General features: G+C 38.8%; 1 protein-coding gene across 5 annotated transcripts in view; it reads right to left on the reverse strand.

The window, feature by feature from the left end:
• PLCE1 (phospholipase C epsilon 1) overlaps positions 1–20609 on the reverse strand; it is a 335601-nt gene that overhangs the window by 286744 nt on the left and 28248 nt on the right. For all 5 annotated transcript variants that reach the window (XM_077779680.1, XM_077779674.1, XM_077779665.1 and 2 more), the window contains exon 2: positions 8253–9805. In XM_077779680.1, the coding sequence (XP_077635806.1) occupies positions 8253–9455 (1203 nt within the window). In that variant the 5' untranslated portion in view covers positions 9456–9805. The remainder of the gene's footprint in view (positions 1–8252; positions 9806–20609) is intronic.

Raw genomic sequence — 20609 nt, forward strand, 5'->3', positions numbered from 1 at the left:
AAACCAAGTTGACAATAAACTATTCAAAAATAAATAAATAAATAAAAAACAAAAATACATACACATTAAAAAAATTAAAGAAAATAAATGAGTATTAACAGGAATGAGTATAGCTTGCTCCAATAACCTTCATTTGTGAACACAGTTTACAGAAGTTTGAATTCCAATTTCTATACGCCATTAAATCTTCTTTTTATTTATTTTTTGTATGCTTTAAAAATGATGGACCATTCTTCGCTTATATTTTAAGAACATTTGCATTAAGGTATACGAGGGGTTAGTCAAGGCCATTCCTGGCCAGGAAGACAGAAAGATGATATGCTATTTCTAAACCACAGATTCTCTTAGATCTTCTACCCAGGGTTGGGACTAAGGGGAGACAAAGTGAGCTCCCTAGGGCTCAAAATTTAAGGAGGCACTCCCTGAGAAGTAGAGTGCTGGCACTTGCAAAACCCTGAGATTGAGTGCCTCCTTAAAAGTTGCCACCTAGGCCCCTTGCTGGCCTCACCCTTGGCCTGGTCATGCCACACGTGCGTAATGAAGTACAATACCAAAGTGCTGACCTCCACAACCAGCTCTGCCTTGGATGCCTTCCTTGTGAGGCACAAGTTTGCAGATGACAATCTGGTTCCCAGCCACTGCTCTGGAGGGACAGAATCTAGATAACAAGAAAAATGGCCTATATGATAAAAGCTTAGGCAGAAGAGGAGGGAGAAACTAGGCAGATTGGAGTTTGGAAAGAATCTGGGGGAGGAGGAAGATTAAAAAATTCAATTTGACCATTGTGTCTGAGGGAGGGGTAAGTTAGAACAATGAGAACGAGATCCACATCCAAAGAAAATATTTAACTAGTTTCACTGTGCCTTAAAATTGTTAAGCCTCCTTTGCCACTGTCTCAACTTGCATTCATTATATCCGTATCCATATACATACATACACATATATGCACACATAATATTGAAAATCATATATTTGATAATGGACTTATATCCAGAATATGTAGAGAACTCAATAATTTAAAAATATTAAAAATAGGCAAAGAATTTGAATAGGCATTTCTCCAAAGATGTACAAATGGCCAATAAACACATGAAAAGATGCTCAACATCATTTGCCATCAGTAAAAGGCAATTCAAAACTACAATGAGATATTACCTCATATCAACTAGGATGTCTGTAAGCAAAAAGATGGACACTAAGAGATGTGGGTCAGGATGTGGAGACACTGGAACCTTCACATGCTGCTAGCGGAAATGCAAAAAGGTGCAGCTGCTTTGGAAAACAGTCTGGCAGTTCTTCAAAAGGTTAAACATAGTTACATAACTCAGCAGTTCCACTCCTGGATATGAACCCAGGAGAAATGAAGACATATATCCACACAAACACTTGCACAGGATATTCATAGCAGACAAGACAGAAAGTGGGAAGAATCCAATTTCTAACAATTGATGAATGGATAAATAAAATGTGATATGTTCATACAATGGAGTATTATTCATAGGTAAAAAGTAACAAGGTACTCACACATGGTATAGTACAGATGTACCTTGAACATACTAAGTTAACTACACTGGAATTAAAATTAAAAAAACACATTATGTTAAGTGAAAGAAGCCAGTCACAAAAGACTGCATACTTTATGAGTCCATTCAGATGAAGGTCCAGAATGCAAAAATTTCTAGACACAGAAAATAGATTAGTGGATGTTTCTGAGTAGGAAAGTGGAGAGAAGGGATGAGGATAATGGAGTGTGATAGCTAGAGAGTAGGGGGTTTCTTTTGGAGGTGATGAAAATGTTCAAAAATTGTGATGATGACGTATATATCTGTGAACATATAAAAAAAACCACTGAAATTTGCATTTTACATAGGTAAACTGTATGGTGTGTAAATTATATCTCAATAAAGCTGTTAAAAACAAGAGAAGTCAAAGTATTTCTCCTTGCCTTGAAAGAGATCTGCTATTGGGATTCAACGTATAGGCTCTCCTTACCCTTGAAAGATGATGATGTCTCTGTGTTGCTGAAGACTGAGGTGGTTTTCTTGTTGAGAGTTTGATGGGTGATGGCCTAAATGACAGGGAAGGGCTGAATGTTGGTTAGGGCTAGAGATTTGGATGCCTGAACTCTGCAGGACCCATATTTAATCTGAGGTTCTAAGTGCAGCCAGGCCAGCTGCTAGAAAAAAGAACCAATGGATGGAACACCATATTGGTGTTCCTAAGGCTCTTCAAGACCAGAAAATGACCCAGCACCATTGTCTGAGAACAGCTTTTCAGGGAGGGCCCTGACTGAGCCATGAGTTAGTCTAGGCATGAAAGGGTCAGGGGACCACTCCTCACTCCCAATGATGCTTCAGTCCTTGATGCTGAATCCTGTAATCAATCACTGGGGGGAGAAACTTCCATACCACTCCAGGAGGCATTTAAGCCCTGTGGGAAGCAGCACCCAAGGATGGGATTAAGGGGAGAGGGACACTATTGTCACTCATGACTCCAGGGGGTCATTCTCTGGGTAGCCTGAGTCCCTCCTGTGTAAAAGTGCAGGGTACATTAGATAAAGGCTCCATCTGATGGTCTTATCCTTGCCTATGGGTTCTGATTCTTTTAACCATGGCCCATTTCTAGGAATGAGGCCTCTCTGCTGCTAATTCCCATTAGGCAGGACATCTGGGGAAAAGGGAAAAAAAATCTTAGTTCAGATACTGTCCAAAGGCTACCTTGTAAATAACAGTGGTCATGAATATATTCACCTTAAAATAGAGTCCAGGGTCAGCATTTTTCATTCCATTTTTTTGCCAAATCCTAGCCAAAGATCTGGTGTAACTACTGAGATGTAGAAGTAAATTTATCCTAAACTTGTCCCAATGCAGCTAATAAGGGAAAGTTGTCCAATCTTTACAAAGTCAGCTTCTGACAGCCTGTCACATTTTCCACTGATGCACCAGACGTGACTAAACTGTGCAGGGGCTGTCCGTCCGGGATCTGGATTCCCTTTCACTGTGCTCAGCAGGAAGGGGCGGGCATCGTCCTATACCCGTGTCATGAACTTGACATAACCCTTAGTAATGGAAGAGGAGGCCTGGCATGCTACCAAGCCCAGGCTTTCAGCTTAGTCTCTACACCCTGTGAAATTTTAATTATTTCAAGGTCCACACTGTACCCAATCTGCAGGGAGACCAAATTTCCAGAGGAGAAAATAAAACATGCTGCTATTTCAACAACCATCTATTACAACACTAGACAGCAGGACTCAATGGATACTTGATCATTCCTCAAAGTTACCACTTGGAAGACGAATTTATTATTGATTGATCTCTTGACACATAACAAAGAAAATAAGCTCAAAGACATATATACTGACAAAGGCATTTATGTTAAACACTCAAAAATTTTTCATTGCCTCTTATGTTTAATCTTCTCTGCTAAACAGTAAAATAAAATGTGAAGAAAAAAGATACATTTTAGAAGGAGGAAAGAAGAGTAAGAACTAGCAACACAGAAACTGGTGTGACTTTCCTTTTTAATGTACAGTTTTTCTAGTCTGATTTTTAAAAAAAAATAAAACTTCATCTTTTTTCTGTTTGGCTGTACATATTCTTATACAGTAAATCCTCTCATGGACCATGGCAGGGAGACAAATGAAGTGATAACACAGGAGCTAGTGGCCTGACTGCTCTGTCCACCCTCCCCTCCTCTATACTCCATCCCTCAATACACATGGAACTCAGGTTCCATGAATAATTCCAGCACAGGCAGGAACTTCTTGTACTTTATATTCAGAATAACTCTAAATACCTTAAACTCCCCAAGATTCAGGCAGAGAGGGAATTTTTTAAAAGGAAAACACCCTCAACCAACTTTCAATCTAGAGACTTCAGCCACTTGCCAAAATATGTCATCTCGTTAAGCCAATAAATGGAGAGCAGGAGTGTGGCTGTAACTGGATCAGGAGTAGGGTTTTTCATTTTTCACAAGTGAGGGAGAGGAGGATACCAATATGGTTTGTCAGTCAGCAAGCTTTAATTCTCATTAATGTCTCCTATTCAAATCCATTCTTTGCTACACAGCTGTGCAAACATAAATTAATTGGGTCATTTTGCTGAAGGCATACAAGAAAAAAATTTCAATGTGAGGCAGAGGAACTAACTGGACAAATAACACATTCTTTAAATGTGTAGGAAGGACTATACAAACCACCACATCCAAATTCACACCACCATCAACTCCCCTATGGGAGAAGCTCCAAAAGCAGAAGGAGGTGGGGACATGTTCATGACAAAACATATAATAAACTGCCAGAGTGAAAGGGCACCTGGGTGGCTCAGTCAGTTAAGCGTCGACTTTGGCTCAGGTCATGATCTCACGGTTCGTGGGTTCAGGCCCCATGTCGGGCTCTGTGCTGACAGTGCAGAGCTTGGAGTCTGTTTCAGATTCTGTATCTCCCTCTCTCTCTGACTCTCCCCAGCTCACACTGTCTCTATCTCTCTCTCAGAAATTAAAAAACAAACAAAAAAACTGCCAGAGTGAAAATACTGGCTCCCACTCCTTGCCAGATAATGTGCTATCTATTTCACAGAGCTATTTCATTTAATACCCTCATAACCTCATTACTCTCAGTTTACATATAAGGTAATTAGAAGCAAAGAGGTTAAATTACTTGCATGAAGTCATACCAGCAGTAAATGGCGAAGTTACAGTGGTCAATGTTCAATTCAAGCTGACCGACTCCAGAGACCATGTTCCTAAGATGACATTGTCCTGTTTTCTATATGCTTGACACACGCTTGCATTGTGGAGAGTAGAAAAAAAGGTACAGCCATTTCTTGCCCTTTAAGAAACTTATACAATCTGTCTGGGGGAACCAAGAGGGATACCTGCGAACTCATCAGAAAATAGGAACAAGAGAACTGATCAGCATCTGCATTTTTTAGGTGAAGGAAGCCACTTACAGGAATGGGGGAAAGTGACTACAATTTATTAGACAACTTTTAGAAGGATTTTCCACTAGACTCTAAACTTAAAACTGAGATAATGAGAGAATATGATACTTTAGAAAATACTGATTTATTCCTGGCATGTTATGGTCTGAACATTCAAAATCTTTCCTTTCGGAGCTCTCCCTTCTGAAAGAACAGGACAGTCAGCCCACTGCCCCGCTTCATTTTAAGGGTTAACAAAAATGCCTCCTGGAAATCCAGAAGAGTTCTCCTCTCTCTTCTCTAGAGACTTCACTCTGGTTGAGGTGTGGCAACCTCTCCCAACCTCCAGAGATTAAGAAGGGAGGAGATGCTTTGCATCATCTCTCTGGTTCTTTTCCCTGGAAATGACCCATCTCAGTGCCTCTGACTGACATAAAGGGGCAGATTGGAGCGAGGAACCCATGAACATTCTCAGAAGAAGTGGCAGTGCTCCAGTAACTGGAGGAGTGAGTATAGTCATTTCAGAAATTATTCTGCAATTATTTACAGCAGATACACAACCCTCATGCCTGTAGAAGTGCTGGGGGCTCTGATAACAGTTCTCAAGCAATCTGCTTCCATTCCCTTTGCTGCATTTAAATTTCTGTTGTGAGGTGCCTGGGTGGCTTAGTCGATTAAGGGTCCAGGGGCACCTGGGTGGCTCAGTCGGTTAGACGTCTGACTTCAGCTCAGGTCACGATCTCATGGTTTGTGGGCTTGATCCTCGCGTTGGGCTCTGTGCTGACAGCCAGCTCAGAGCCTGGAGGCTGTTTCAGATTCTGTATCTCCCTCTCTCTCTGACCCTCCCCTGCTCATGCTCGCTCTCTCTCTCTCTCTCTTTCTCAGAAATAAATAAAACATTTTAAAAATTAAAACAAAAGGGGTCTGATTTTGGCTCAGGTCATGATCTCATGGTTTGTGGGTTTAAGCCCTGCATCGGGTTCTGTGCTGACAGCTCTGAGCCTGGAGCCTGTTTCAGATTCTGTGTCTGCCTCTCTCCCACTCATGCTCTGTTTCTCTCTGTCTCAAAAATAAATTTAAAAAAAATTTTTAATAAATAAGTAAATAAATTTCTGTTGCATCCTTAACATTCAACTTCAGATGTCCATGAATTTTTAAAACTCCTGAATTTTTTAACTTGGAAGACACCTTACTGGGATGAGCTCCCTTTTCCCTGCATGGACAAAATTCAGTCAGAATAGCTGGGGGCCTGCATATTGCTGATATCACCTTGCTTGTGACTCAGTTTTTATAAGGAGTTAGGTGAACATTCAAAACCAAATCTGCTGATCCTTGCTGGGTGAACTGTAGATTGAATGCACAGAAAGAAGGGCCAGTAGGTCATCACTTTTCAGGCAGGCTCCTAGGTCAGTCGTGCTACTCTCGAGAACCCATAGTGTCAGGGTCTTTAGGACAGAGCAAATATTCCCTAAATGTCCTTCCCTAAGAGCAAAGAACTCGGTTAAAGTTCCTGGACTGTAGTTATCAACTCCATAGAATCAGAGAAGCACCAGGGGAACTCTGAAAAATCATTCCTGCTGTGCCTTACCCTAATGATTCTGATTCCGAGGGTCTGAGGTGGGGCCTGGATACTGTGATTCCAGCACATAACCAGGGTTAGAACTGCCACATTGAAGACAACCAAGTCTGAGATACCATAAGCATCAGTGAGTGTGGTTACTCAACCAACAGGCACTGAAATAAACAGAATTCTTCTGCTCCTTTAACAGCCTACTCTCAACTGTATTTCTTTCTGGATCTTGAGAAACTAAGAGTATAGGCTGCGGGGATTACAATCCTAGTTATCCCACTTAGCAGTTAAGTGACCTTGGACAAGGTATGTAACTTTCCAGAGACTCTGTTTTCTTTGCAATACAAAGGGGTTAATATCAGAGGGTAATTGACAGGATTGCATGAAATTAAGTATGTAAATTATGTGACCCAACAACATCTGGCACATGTCAAATGCAAAATAAACATTAGCTCCATGACTGATGATGATGACAGTAAAAATATATCAGTTATATTTCAATAAAAGGAATGCTTTTTTCTAGACGAGGTATTTATTCAAAAGGACAGGTTTTACGGAATTGTGAAACACTAGAATGTGAGAGTTAGACATTTAGCATTTCCTTCAATTATGAATATAGGCAACAAGTCTCAGTATTAGAACAGTACCTGTGATCTTGTCACCAATAGAAATCACAGATATTTCCATTTATTACAGTCCGTAGTCGAAACCCTAAAAGAGTATTTATATTTAGGGTGACCAACTGCCCTGGTTTGCCCAGGACTGAGGGGGTTTCCCTGGATGGAGGATTTGTAGTGCTGAAAGTCCCAGGGCAACCACTCCCAGGGCAACCATTCATCACTACTTTGGAATTACAGTAGTTATCGAATCACTAAATGTCACTGTTTAATATGTTAACAAAGAACCACCTACCCTGCCATACATTGCAATTTCAAACAATATCTTGGTAAGTGTACATATGTTCACATAATCTGTGTCCTTTATAACACCTTGTATTTCATTGGATGCACTTAAAAGCATTCTTCTGAGTCTATAGGCTTCACCTAATTGCCAAAAGGGTTCATAGTACAAAAAAGGTGAAGAGGGAAGAAACTGGGAACATTGGTTGAAAAATGAAGGTAACCAGATTTTAAATTCTTTTAGGCCTTGCAACCTAAAAATATCGAAAAAGACGTAGGCATGTACCTCCAAAGGACACAAGTAGGTAATCAGTCATTGGAGCCACTTCCCCATTATCAGGAGTCTGTCTCCTAATCCTACATACAGTAGCCAGGGAGTCCCCCTAATTTCTGCACTCCTGATGATATACATATGTGTATTTAGTTACTTAAATCATTATAGAGTTAACTCCATCTTGATGGCTATTGACTGGCATATCTATTAGGGCTACAAGTTTCCAGTAACTACAAATGCTCCCTCTAAGAATCATAATTTGACAGAACTTAAAACTTTCCGTGAATTAAGACAACAGAAAACTGGATTTTAAAAGATCAAGTTTTAGGGTACCTGGGTGGCTCAGTCGCTTGACTTCCAACTCTTGATTTCAACTCAGGTCATGATCTTATGGTTCCTGAGTTTGAGCCCCACATCAGGCTCTGTGATGACAGCAAGGAGCCTGCTTGGGATTCTCTGTCCCCCTCCCTCTGCCCTTCCCCACTCATGTGTGCGCATGCTCGCTCGCTCTCTCTGTCTAAAAATAAATAACTAAACTTAAAAAAAAATCAAGTTTAAAGAAATGATCAAAAATAAACTTTAATCCTTACCGAATACCACTGGGCTTCTGACAGGCACCAGCTCCCATCTTGCCTAATTGCCACCACTGACCGCCGTCCTAGAACTCTCCCACAGGGAAGTAGGAGACCACTTCTCTTCTGATCAATGTAACTGTAAGCTCCCAGCCCAATGTGGCCAGAAGGCAGAGTTCTCATGATCGCCCTTGTCCCAGTATATACAGATTTCTTTACTTCTCTATCATTTTTACAAAATCTCCTCACTAACAAAGTGGACCTCTCCTTTTTGCTTTTAAAAAAATCTTCTTCTACATCTTCACAATTATCAGGGAAGTCCTCAAAATGGCTCAGAAAGGTCTTGGCAGGTGGACTGTTGGTAAAGTCTTCCCTGCAAAAGCTGTCACTTGAACACACTACATTGGCCCTTCGGCAAGAAGTTTCAAAGCACAAGTATCTGTCATTTAAGGCATCACAATGATCACACTGCAGCTGCCCATTCTTATTATCACAGTTTTCTGCCAATTCCATGAGTTTACAAGTATATGCCACATAATTTTTCTTTTGCTCCCCACGAACACCAGGCAGTGGTACACAGTTTCCACAATCATCCAAAATCAGGTTGTCTGACAAGGTACAGAAAGTGTCTGACATTCTCCTGTCAACTTCATAATGAAAGTGAAATGCTGCCATGCTGCCATCAGGGTGTGCCTGGTCGCTGTCTATGATGGCCGACTGATTTCCTAAGGGACTAATGTCCATGGGAGGTCTGTCCACTTCCAGTTGAATTCCAGGGAACACCTTTCTTTCCAGTGAGGGTGGGATTCCAGTTTCCAAACACAGGCCTTCCTCCATGACAGAATCACATGTGTCATAACGCTGGCTCTGAGGAAGGCTGCACGGGCTGTTTTTCAGTACGTTGTTGCAGTTAATATTAAGGTTTTTCACAGAATCTGGCATGCTTTCCTCCCAGTACTTCTCATTGCTGTTCTCATCATTCATTATTTTCTCCCTTGTTATGGAGAGAATCTTGGGCAAGTTGCTTCCAGAAGATTCTTCTTTAAGCTTGTTCAATCGTGAGATGGTGGAAGTTTGCCCACTCTGCCTGACACTATGTGCCTTTGGGACACTGACGTCTGAGACCTTTTCATTACTTTCATCTAAAGCGGATGGAGAGGATGTCACTTTTCTCTGAGTCACAGGAGTGAGAACAGAAGCTGCCATTTCTTCAGAAGTCATCTTGACCAACACACAGGTTTTAGCTATTGCTGTTTCTTCTCTCTGGTGATCATGTCAAGATTTTTATAAAACAACTTATTGTTAAAATAATCTCAGATCTACAAGTCTTGAGAAACAGTGTGACAATTCCTTTCATTCAGGTGTATTAAGAGCCAAATAAATTTCCCCAGTTATAACTTCCTATCATGTGCAATATGTTTTTCTAGACCAGGGTTTTAAGGTGGTAGTTCAATTTTCTTTCCTCTGTTATTTGAAGTAATTCTTTTGGAGATTTTTACTCGGGATTGCATTCTGCAACTTCTGATCGCTCACCGACTTACTAATGATTACAAATCCAGTTTGAATGTTTCCTGTAAGAAAAAGACATGATGTCAAACACTGTGGCACTAAATAAAATTTTAAAACCAAACTCATAATTCTAAGCTAATGCACAATATGAACCAATTTTGAGGACAAAGCTTTGCAATCGATAGTTACTTTTAATGTTTTCAGTATTTATTTCTCTGATTTAATATTTCAGAAATTCTGTTTCCAGCCAAAGCGGAGTAATAACAAAGACTAGAATTATTCCCCTGCCTTAAACAACTGAAAAAAATCAGAACAAAAAGAAATAATGGTTTTTAGATACTGAACAAAAGGTAACACAGAACAGTGATTCCTGAAATGAGAAAACAACAACAAATGAGGTGAATCCTATAAATGCCTTGGCTTACAGTTTAAGAGTTGCTAGTCTATAGAGGAGGGAAGGGGAACTCAGGTTGAATCCAATAGAGTATGCTGATTTAAAAGAAAGAAAGTTGAGAGTTCAATGAGGCCATAAAAACTAGAGAAAGAAGACCTTTTAAGTGGAGAGGAGCAAAGATAAGGATGGTAGCAGGCTTCTCATGAGAAACAATGCAAGTCATAGGGAGGTGACTGGGAGAATGGGTGAAGTTGAAGATAGAGATTAAAGAATTCACTTATCATGAGGAAAAATTAAAATAAAATAAAACAAAATAAGAGACAATGCAAGCCAGATGAGAGTAGAATAAATCTTAAAGTACTAAAAGAAAAAATACTGCCAACTTAGAATTCTATACCCAACAAAAATATCTTAATAGCTTTTGAAAACAAAAATAAAATTAAAACTTTCTAGACACACAAAAGCTGAAAGAATTCATCACCAACAAATTTGCATATAAGAAATGGCAAAGGAAATCCTTTAGAAGAAAAATGATACCAGATAGAAATCTGGATCCATGCAAAAGAATAAAGAGCATGGAAAATGTTAAGTATGTGGGTAAATACAATTTGTTTTTATTGTAAATCACTTGAGATAGTTGATCTTTTAAAGCAAAAATAAAAACAATGTATTATGGGGTTTCTAACAAATGCAGAAGAAGAAACAGCACAAGGTCAAGAGAAGAGAAATGGAAGTATATTATTATAAGATTATTTTCTAAGTGAATTGGTATAACATTACTTAAAGGCAGGCTGCCATAAGTTAAAGATGTATACTATAAGCTCCAATGCAACCACTTTAAGAAAAAATATAGGTAAAAAGTCAAAAGAGTAGAATCATAAAAAAATGCAAATAATCAATAAGCAGGAAAAGATAAGCAAATGTGACTCTGTGTGTGTGTGTGTGTGTGTGTGTGTGTTCCTTCCATTTCACTTGAATAAGAAATTATTCAAGCCAAAATATGGAAAGAGCCCAAATACCCATCGATAAATGAATGGATAAAGAAGATGTCGTGTATATACTACACACACACACACACACACACGCACACACACACACACAATGGAGTATTACTTGACAATCAAAAAGAATGAAATCTTGCCATTTGCAACTACATGGATGAAATTACAGAGTATTATGCTAAGTGAAATTAATCGGTCAGAGAAAGACAAATATCATAACTTCACTCATATGAAGAATTTAAGATACAAAACAGATGAACATAAGGGAAGGGAAGCAAAAATAATATAAAAAGAGGGAGGGGAACAAAACATAAGAGACTTTTAAATACAGAGAACAAAGAGAGAGTTGCTGGAGGGGTTGTGGGAGGGGGGATGGGCTAAATAGGAAGACACTTGCTGGGATGAGCACTGGGTGTTATATGTGGTGGATGAATCACTGGAGTCTATTCTTGAAATCATTGTTGCACTATATGCTAACTAACCTGGATGTAAATTCAAAAATTAATTAATTTAAAAAATTACACTGAAAAAAATTATTCAGGTGAATGTCAGTGGACATAAAAATTTTAAATTTATGATAAGTATTCTTAAAATATAATTTATCTTTATTCTCCAAATTATTGAGCCCTATTCTATGCTGGGAACTGTGTAATTGGCCTAGATATCCAAGACCTGCTTGCAAGTCTATTGAGAGAGGGAGAACTGAACAAACTTCAATCCAGTGTGGTAAGTGTAATTATCAAGGATATACAAGGCATCACAGGATCACAAGTGCCCATCACAAGTATACCACTCCTTTGGAAGCTGTCCTTCCCAAGACAGCTGATAAACATACATACTCTGCTGTCAACACCAGATTTGATCTATTTTTGCCCTTTGCCACACAGGTGTCCCTTTTTCCCTTGCTTCTCCCTTTTCCTCTTGTCCCAAAGAGGCAGCAACCTACCCCTCTTCCCTTACATATAAGTCCCTCAAGTGCAATCACAAACTCTTACTGGCTCCCAGCACATGCAGTCTGGGAGCACATGTCCTAAAAATCAGAGGACATCCTGGCAGTCAGATACTTCACAGGGAGTCAATCAGCCCACACAGGGCGCAGTGTCCTGGTTCCACCTAACCTTTCCACCTTTCATATCTTCCTTCCAACCTGGTTTCTTTTAAATTTTCTTTGGAAAAGAATTTTAAATTTTAAATTCTTTGGGAAAAATGCATCTATTATTTTTGGAGAAATATGCTAAGTGTAAAACAATTCAAGCAATGCAAGAAAACACAAAATAATTTTCAACTTAACACAAATCCCAGAGATAACCTATCTAGATAACACTATCCAGAGAATACCACTATTAACACTTTGAGGAAACTCCTTCCAGAATGCTCCCTACACATCAAAATACAGAGATATAGGTATATGATTACACAAACACCAGATCATGCTGTATATCCTGCCTTATGCCTGTTTTCTTTTTTTACAAATTCCAATTCATGAACAACTTTTCATGTCAAGAACCAAATAGATAATTTTAATGGCTTTTTGTACTAACTTGGTTTCAATATCTTTGCTCTATTTTTTAGAGTAACTTTTAACGCCAAAGCCTTCAGAATGACTGTTATTTGTCTTTTCTCACTTATGAGGAAGCTAATTCAAGGCACGTGCTGCTTAACTCCTGTTCTAAGCATTTCAAAATTATCATCTCATGTAATTTTCGTTCAATCATACAAGATAATGTGATAATCAAATTCTTTGATACTCCACCTTTCAAAAGGTAGAGCCTAACTGCCTTCCCCTTGCATGGGGACTATACCTGGTGACTTTTTTCCAACATACAAAATGTGTTGGAAGTAACAGTGTATAGGTCATAAAACGTTATAAAAGTCACTGGAGTTTCCTCTTTGCTCTGCCTCTCATTTGCTCTGGGGGAAATCAGCTGTCATGTCATAGGAAGAGTTCCCTTTGGCAAGAACTGAGGCCTCCTGCCAACAGCCACTGGAATGAGCCATCTTGGAAGGGGATCCTCCAACAGCAGTCAAGGCTTCACATGACTGCAGCCACGGTCTACATGTCTATACGACTTTAACTAATGAGAAAGTCTGAACCAGAAGCACTCAGTTCCCAAATTTCTGAGCCACAGAAAATATGAGATAATAAAAGTCTATTGTTTTGAGACATTGTTTTGAGGTAATCTGTTGCACAGTAAGAGAGAACTAATACAGATCAATTCTACTATTATCCACATTTGACCGATTAGAAACCAAAGCATAGAGAAACTAAGTCACTTGCCAAAGATCACACTGCTAGAAAATGGTGGAGTCGGGGTTCAAACCCAAGAAACCTGACTCCAGGATCTGTGCTCTCCGCCAGTTATGCTGTTTTCTTGCTAACTAGTCTGAATACATCACGGGTTTGAATTCCTGATGTCTGCTGGCTGCAGAGACCCATGCCTTCTGGGAGGATCCTCTTTTATCTGAGTTTGTCTCTGGTAGGCTAAGAGCTTTGTTTTGTCTCCACCGGAAGTAAGGACTGAACAACATCTCAGGAAACTGACTCCCTGAAGACTCCATCTCAGGTCATTCCTTTATTCAATCTATTATTAAGTACAAAATTAAATGAGGTGGGAATCTGCCCTTGATTTCCTTATAAGATAATAGATCATCAGGTAAAGTATAGTGCAAATAGGGCTATAATCTGGATTACCACAGAGGAAGAGAATCTAAATCAGATAGTGGAGACAAGGTCAGGGTGATTGCCACAGAAGCCTTCCTGGAGAAGATGATTATCAAGCAGAGTTTTGAAAGACAAGAAGGATCAGCTAGATAAAGAAGTGGGTTAACTTTTCATAAAAGAGCAAATGTGGATTCTCATGGAGAAAAACAATAAGACATTGGCACCTGGCACTTCAGGCAAGTATTTTAACCACTTTGGGGTTGGTTTGATTGTCCTGTGAGACAGAAATAAAATCACCTATTTCATCAGATTGTGAAGAAAATGCTTTGGAAACCAAAAGTTATGTACAGATGCTTATCATTCTGTGCCTTGTGAAGCTCAGCAGCCCTGTTGGTTACATGGTGTTGAATTCACTTTTGCCAGATATACCCTTTTCACTCACCTGGTTCACTTAAACTTTAATTTCAATTCCATAACTGGAACTGACTCCCTGAATCTCAGCTGCATGACCATGAGATAGCTATATGATCAATCTCGAATTATACTTTCCACTTCTTTAACATTAGGACAAATCACATATATTTTTTATGTCCATCAATAAATGTTAATTTTCTACCTCCCTCCTCTTGGGAAGCCCTAGGTTGTCTGTGAGGGGAGATGGAATAGGTTAAAGTTATAGTTAGCATTAAACAGTTGGCTAAATAAAACCTGAAGCAGTGAAAGAAGATCACAGTCTACCAGTTTTGAAAAAGAAAGAGATGTAGAAAAAGATTCTTCTTTTCTTAATGTCGTTTGTAGGGAAGAGTAGAGAAGGACCCACCTGGGAGAGATCAAAGGATGTGTGGACTAAGAATATGGGAGAACAAGACAGAACTTGTCAAGGTAGCATTTCCAAGCTAGAGATGAATTGGGATGGATATGTCTAAGGAGTGATTGGCCATGAAGTAGGGCTATGCAAGGGGTGCTGGAAATCCTAGCCAAAGTGGTAAGACAAGAAAAAGAAATGAAAGGTTTAAGAAGAATCAGGAGTGATACAGATTAAGTTTATAGCTTCAGGATAGGGAAATGTCAGTCACAAATAACCTTGCTGATAAATATCCATGGGCTAATTTAGAGGCTGGCAAACTACAGTCCAAGGTCCAAATCTGACCTGCTATCCGTTTTGGTAAATAAAATTTTATTGGAACACAGGTGTAGCCATTCATTTATGCAATGTCTATGGCTGCTTTTGCTTTACAAGGATAGAGTTGATACACTGTGACAGAAACTATGTGGGTTGCAAAGCTAGAAATATTCACCATCTAGCCCTTTATAGAAAAAGTTTGACACCCTGTTTGCTAGATAGATGAATTAATAAAATGCCTGGTTAGAGCCAGAAAACTGAGTAGGAGGTATACCTATCTTCATATATTTGAAGAACTAAGATGAGGAAATATTCTGGTTAAATATTGTTTCAAAAGGTAGGATCAGGGCCAAAACAAATGAATTATTGAGGAGGCATGCTCTGGTTTAGTCTGATAAAGAATTCTAACTTTTAGAGCTGTTTAACAAGGGAGAAGCTATTCTGGATGGTTGTCTTCTCATTCTTGATATAGAGATGTAAAAACAGAGGTATAGTGTTTAGTGTAACAGGTGTTCAATAGGTGTTGAACAAATAATAGAGCGCATGACTGCTGTCTAATGGCTAATTACAAAAATAATGACTAAAAAATACTTATGACCATGTATCCTGTCACAGACATGTTCTAAGCACAGTGTATATAGTATCCTTTAATCTTTTTAATAACATTATCAGTAGGGTCGCAGAAACTATGAATTGTCCCTAAAAATCTGTTCTCACATTTTCTCAATAATAGAACTTCTGAGTTTTGGCCAAGCATATGGTCATCGCTTTATTGGATTCCCTTATAGCTAGCTGTAGTCATATCACTCTCATTAGATATAAGCAGAAGAGGTTTGTTATTTCTGGGAAGTTTTTTTGAACAGAAAGGGTATGCCTTTTTCCTCCCCTTTTCTCCTTTCTGCTGGCTCGAGAGAAGGCATGATCACTGGAGCTGAAGCAGCCATGTTAGACCATGAGATAAATATAAAAATGGAACCTTTCATATAGTAAAGAAACAAGATATGGGGCGCCTGGGTGGCTTGGTTGGTTGGGCGTCCGACTTTCGCTTGGGTCATGATCTCGTGGTTCGTGGGTTCGATCCCGGCGTTGGGCTCTGTGCTGACTGCCAGCTTAGAGCCTGGGGACTGTTTCAGTCTGTGACTCCCTCTCTCTCTAACCCTCCCATGCTCACGCTGTCTCTCTCTCTCTCTCTCTCCCAGAAATAAATAAAAAACATTAAAAAAAAAGAAACAAGATAGAAGTCTGAGATTTAGGGGAAAGAAAAATAAAATGCTATATTGTTTAAAGCAACCATTATTTTAGGTTTTCTGTCACTCACATCTAAACCTTTTCCTAACTAATAAAGGTGAATACTATTATCACCCCCATTTTAGGGGTGATGCTCAGAATACTTGAATGGATTATCTAAAAGTACAGATATGGGATATAACAAGGAAGCTAAACAGTGAATTCCTGCATTGGATAAGTTATATTCACTAATTCACAGTATGTCTTCTAATTTATGCTTCTAGGCCAGATGATTGTGTCATAAAGAACAATTAAATGAGAAAAATATTAAATACAAGCACACTGTTTTTTTATGATTGTAAATGTCAGAAGGAGGTGGGATTTAACAACAACAACAAAAATTATCAGACAACTGTCAGTTATTTGTTAAGTACCTGTTATCCTCCAGAGTTAAGAATACAAGGTGGTTATCAAACAAGAGATCATTAAAGCTCTGATGGAAGGGGATTTAACCTGGAACTTCACAGAGAGGTAGCAATTAGTTGTATCCATAACAAAGAAAGATACCTTGGGTAAAAGGAACAGCATAAAGAAAGATAAAGAAGTAGGAAAATACAGTGCATAACTATAGATTCATCTGAAGTTCTTAGGAGAACATTTACTCTGATCAAAGAAAGGAAAAGTTGCTCAGTAATTTCACCATCATGGAAAGAAATACTAGGGCAACTGTCAAAGTTGATAACAGAATGTAATCTGTTTCATCTTCAAACCTAAAGGATTTTATAGAGTTCCTTTTAGTATCATGTGTATGACAGATAAACAACCATGCCACAGTTATTTACTTATTCATTCTCTTCCCCAAAGGCCATTCTGCACAGAGATTAAAGAAAATATTTTGCCTACACAACCCTTCCTCCCTTTCTCCCTACTACAGGCACACCCATACCCAACCCCTACAGGATGAGTCAGTCTTCACTTTCTTCTCCACTGAATGTCTGCTGCTCTACTACCTCCTGACCTCCTTTCTCTGAACTATTATGATGGAAACTACATAACTGACAAAGAAACAAAGCTTTTAAAACATTCCTCAAAGGCACTAGTGTACTAATCTGGGTCTCTTCCAAGACCTCAAAGACTTAACCCTTTGTGACTTCCACTCCCTTTACTGGAAAAGTTTCAGAGTCTGGGGTGCTAGACTTGTGAGCCTGAAAACCCAGAGATAACCCTAATCTTTATACTCTGTGTATATTAGATGTCAGGAGTTAACTGATAGGTAGGTGAGAAAGTTATACAAATATTTTTTAACTAATACATTGATAAGGTTGCCAATATAGAAAAATAAAGGATCACAAAAAAAGCTTGTTCATAACAGGATAATTCTCAATTATAAAACTCCAAAAGAAAGAAAATCCTCACTGTAAACACAGTCTCTGATCAGCCTGCAAATCACCCCTCTCTCCCTATTGCTCTCCTAGAAATACGGAGTCAAGACATTAGTAGAATTTTAAGCCAAGAGTGAAGGCAGATAGGTTTGTGGTGTTGTGACATTCACAGCACTCCGTCTCCTTTGCTATAGTACAGTCAGGTCAAGAAATTCTGGAGTTATATGTATGTGCACACATGCACATGCACACAAAGATGTATGTTTTTGACAAGAGAGATGAAAAAAGAGAAAAGTGAGAGGCAGAAGGTAGCATTAGACCCTCCATGATTTAGTCCCAGTCTATTTTTTCCACCTTCATCTCTGACCAATACCTCCTAGGAGAAAATATCCTGTCATACTGGTCTTTTTGCCATGTACTGAACCAGCCTAGCATTAATGCCTCTGTGCATTTCCCTTCCCACTGTTTTCTAACTTTGCTAAGACTCCTTCACCCAGCTTAAGTGGTATCTCCCCTCTGTAACCCTCCCTGATACCCACTGTCAGCATTAATTGCTCTCATCTGTTCCCCACAGTTCTTCTTATATTTCACCAGTACAGCATGTCATGAAACACTATACTGTAGCTATTAACTATATAGGCCCACTGCATGGATTGAAAACTTAAGGAGTTTTAGAGATACCCTGCATCTCACATTCCTGGCACGGTATCAAAGTATATAGTTGGTCTCAATAGATATTTGATTCTTTTCTTCTTTTCCATGGCTCTTTGAGCTCAATCTTTGTCCATTAGGGGGTGCCTGGGTGGCTCAGTCAGTTGAGCGTCCAACTTCAGCTCAGGTCATGATCTAACACTTCATGGGTTCAAGCCCCACGCTGAGCTCTGTGCTGACAGCTCAGAGCCTATAGCCTGTCTTCAGACTCGGTGTCTCTCTCTTTCTCTGACCCTCCCCTGCTCACGCTGTCTCTCTCTCTCTCAAAAATAAGTAAAACATTAAAAAAATTTAAAAAAATCTTTGTCCATTAGGACCTGGATTCCTTAAGAGTTTTCAGTCTCCTAAACTCTAACCTCTTCCTATTTCAACCTATCCCATATTACTTTCAGAAAAATCTTCTCCAAACATTATTTTCATCATATCACTCTTTTACTTGAGAAAAAAAACCAGAATGCCATTTTATCCAGTGTAGTAAATTTACACCTTATCCTAATCCTTAAGAATATCATCAATTTCTTTAAAAAAAAATTCCCATAGTGACTTTGCCTGGGATTGGTAATGTAAATTAATATATCAATTTGGAGAGAAATAACATTTTAATAATATTTAGGTTTCTAATCCATAAACATGATACAGCTAGTTAGCACTACAGTTCTTTCTCTTTCTCCCCATATGTATGCAGAATATATGTATGTATATGCACACACACATCTATGTATATATACATCTTTTTGGCCATTTGCTAACTATTTTATTGTTATTTACAAGCTTTGCATAAAACAAATTATGATATCCTCAGAGCTAATATTTACTTTGAAATACCTTTGTATTAAAACTGCCATGGACATCTAATAGTATTTTTAAAACAAAATACTAGGAACAAGATATGCTCGAGAATTAAGTTGTTTTTTTTTTAATTTTTTTTTGAATTTACTCTGAAAGAGAGAGAGAGTATAGATAGAGAGAGCACAAGCAGGGGAGGGACAGAGAGAGGAGAGAGAATCCCAAGCAGGCTATCCACTGTCAGTGCATATTCCAATGCAAGGCCTGAACTCAAAAACTGTGAGATTGTGACCTGAACCAAAACCAACGCTTAATCCACTGAGCCACCCAGGTAGCTCTAAATTGGCTTTAAACTGTGTTTGGGTAAAATAGCTCCTGCATATTTATTATTTTTATTAATACAACATATTGTGTGATAGCTGGGCCTAACAGCTGTCTCAGTTATGAGTGATATTTATGTGAGAGCAAACTTAAAAAGAAAAGCAAACTCTGTAGATCCTGAGGAGACAAGGAGTCCTTCTTGACTATTTTCCGCATGTCATGGATGAAAGAGCTGTTACATGGGCCAGGCTGCTTTTACTATGTGTGTGCTGAAATGTCACAAAGCTGAATTAGGTGCACTCTCAGGAGGCAGAGGACAGTGGGGAAGTAAATTGGCTATGATGTGTAAGGGTGGTGGCAGTCGACCATACAGCCCTATGGAGCCTATACAGGAAAATCAAGTCATGCAGAGAATTGTTGTTTGAATATGAACTCTTAATAAATTATTAAAACAAAGGACTATCTCGTGGCTCGTCAACAATTTTTGGTTCATCTGGAACCTTCCATGAAGGTGTTGAAGAGTTACCAACATAGTTAGACTAAGGAAGCCCACAGAAGTGAGTGTGACAGGTGATGCCACTTTGTTCCACAATGAATTTGCTGCTTTGAAAGTGATGGCTGAGAGGCAGAGACATACATTACTGTCTTATTATAAACATGTAACTCAGGAACAGGCAGATGAAAGATATGCAGAGGGCAAGATATGGGAAAATGGTAAGTACCTTCCATGCCGTCTCCTAGCACACTACCTTCCCCAAATTTCCATATGTTCACCAACCTGGAAGCCCCATATATTTCTTCTTTAATTCATCTTAGTAATATTTTATATTTAAGTATAAAGAGGCCTTGCACATCTTTTGTTAAATTTGTTTCTATGTTAATATTGCCATTAGAAATGGAATTACTTCACATTTTATTTTCCAGTTGTATGTTGCTAGTATGCAGAAATACAACTGAATATCCATGTCTAGACAATAAAACTTATTCCCTTGCTAAAGTCAATTATCACTTCCAGAGATATTTTGTAGATGACTCAGAATTTTCTATATGGACATACATGTCATCTTCCTATAAAGAAAGGTTTATTTACTTCTTTCCAAAATTCATACTTTTTATTCTTGCCTTACTACACCAGCTAGGATCTCCAATTACGATACTAATAGAAGTATGGAGACCATACATCCTTGCCTTGTTCTCAGTCTTAGAGGGAGAGTATTAAATACATCACTACTTAATGTGATATTAGCTGTGTATTTTAA

The sequence above is a fragment of the Crocuta crocuta genome, unplaced genomic scaffold (genome assembly GCF_008692635.1).
Source record: "Crocuta crocuta isolate KB4526 unplaced genomic scaffold, BGI_CrCroc_1.0 scaffold170, whole genome shotgun sequence".
Lineage (NCBI taxonomy): Eukaryota > Metazoa > Chordata > Mammalia > Carnivora > Hyaenidae > Crocuta > Crocuta crocuta.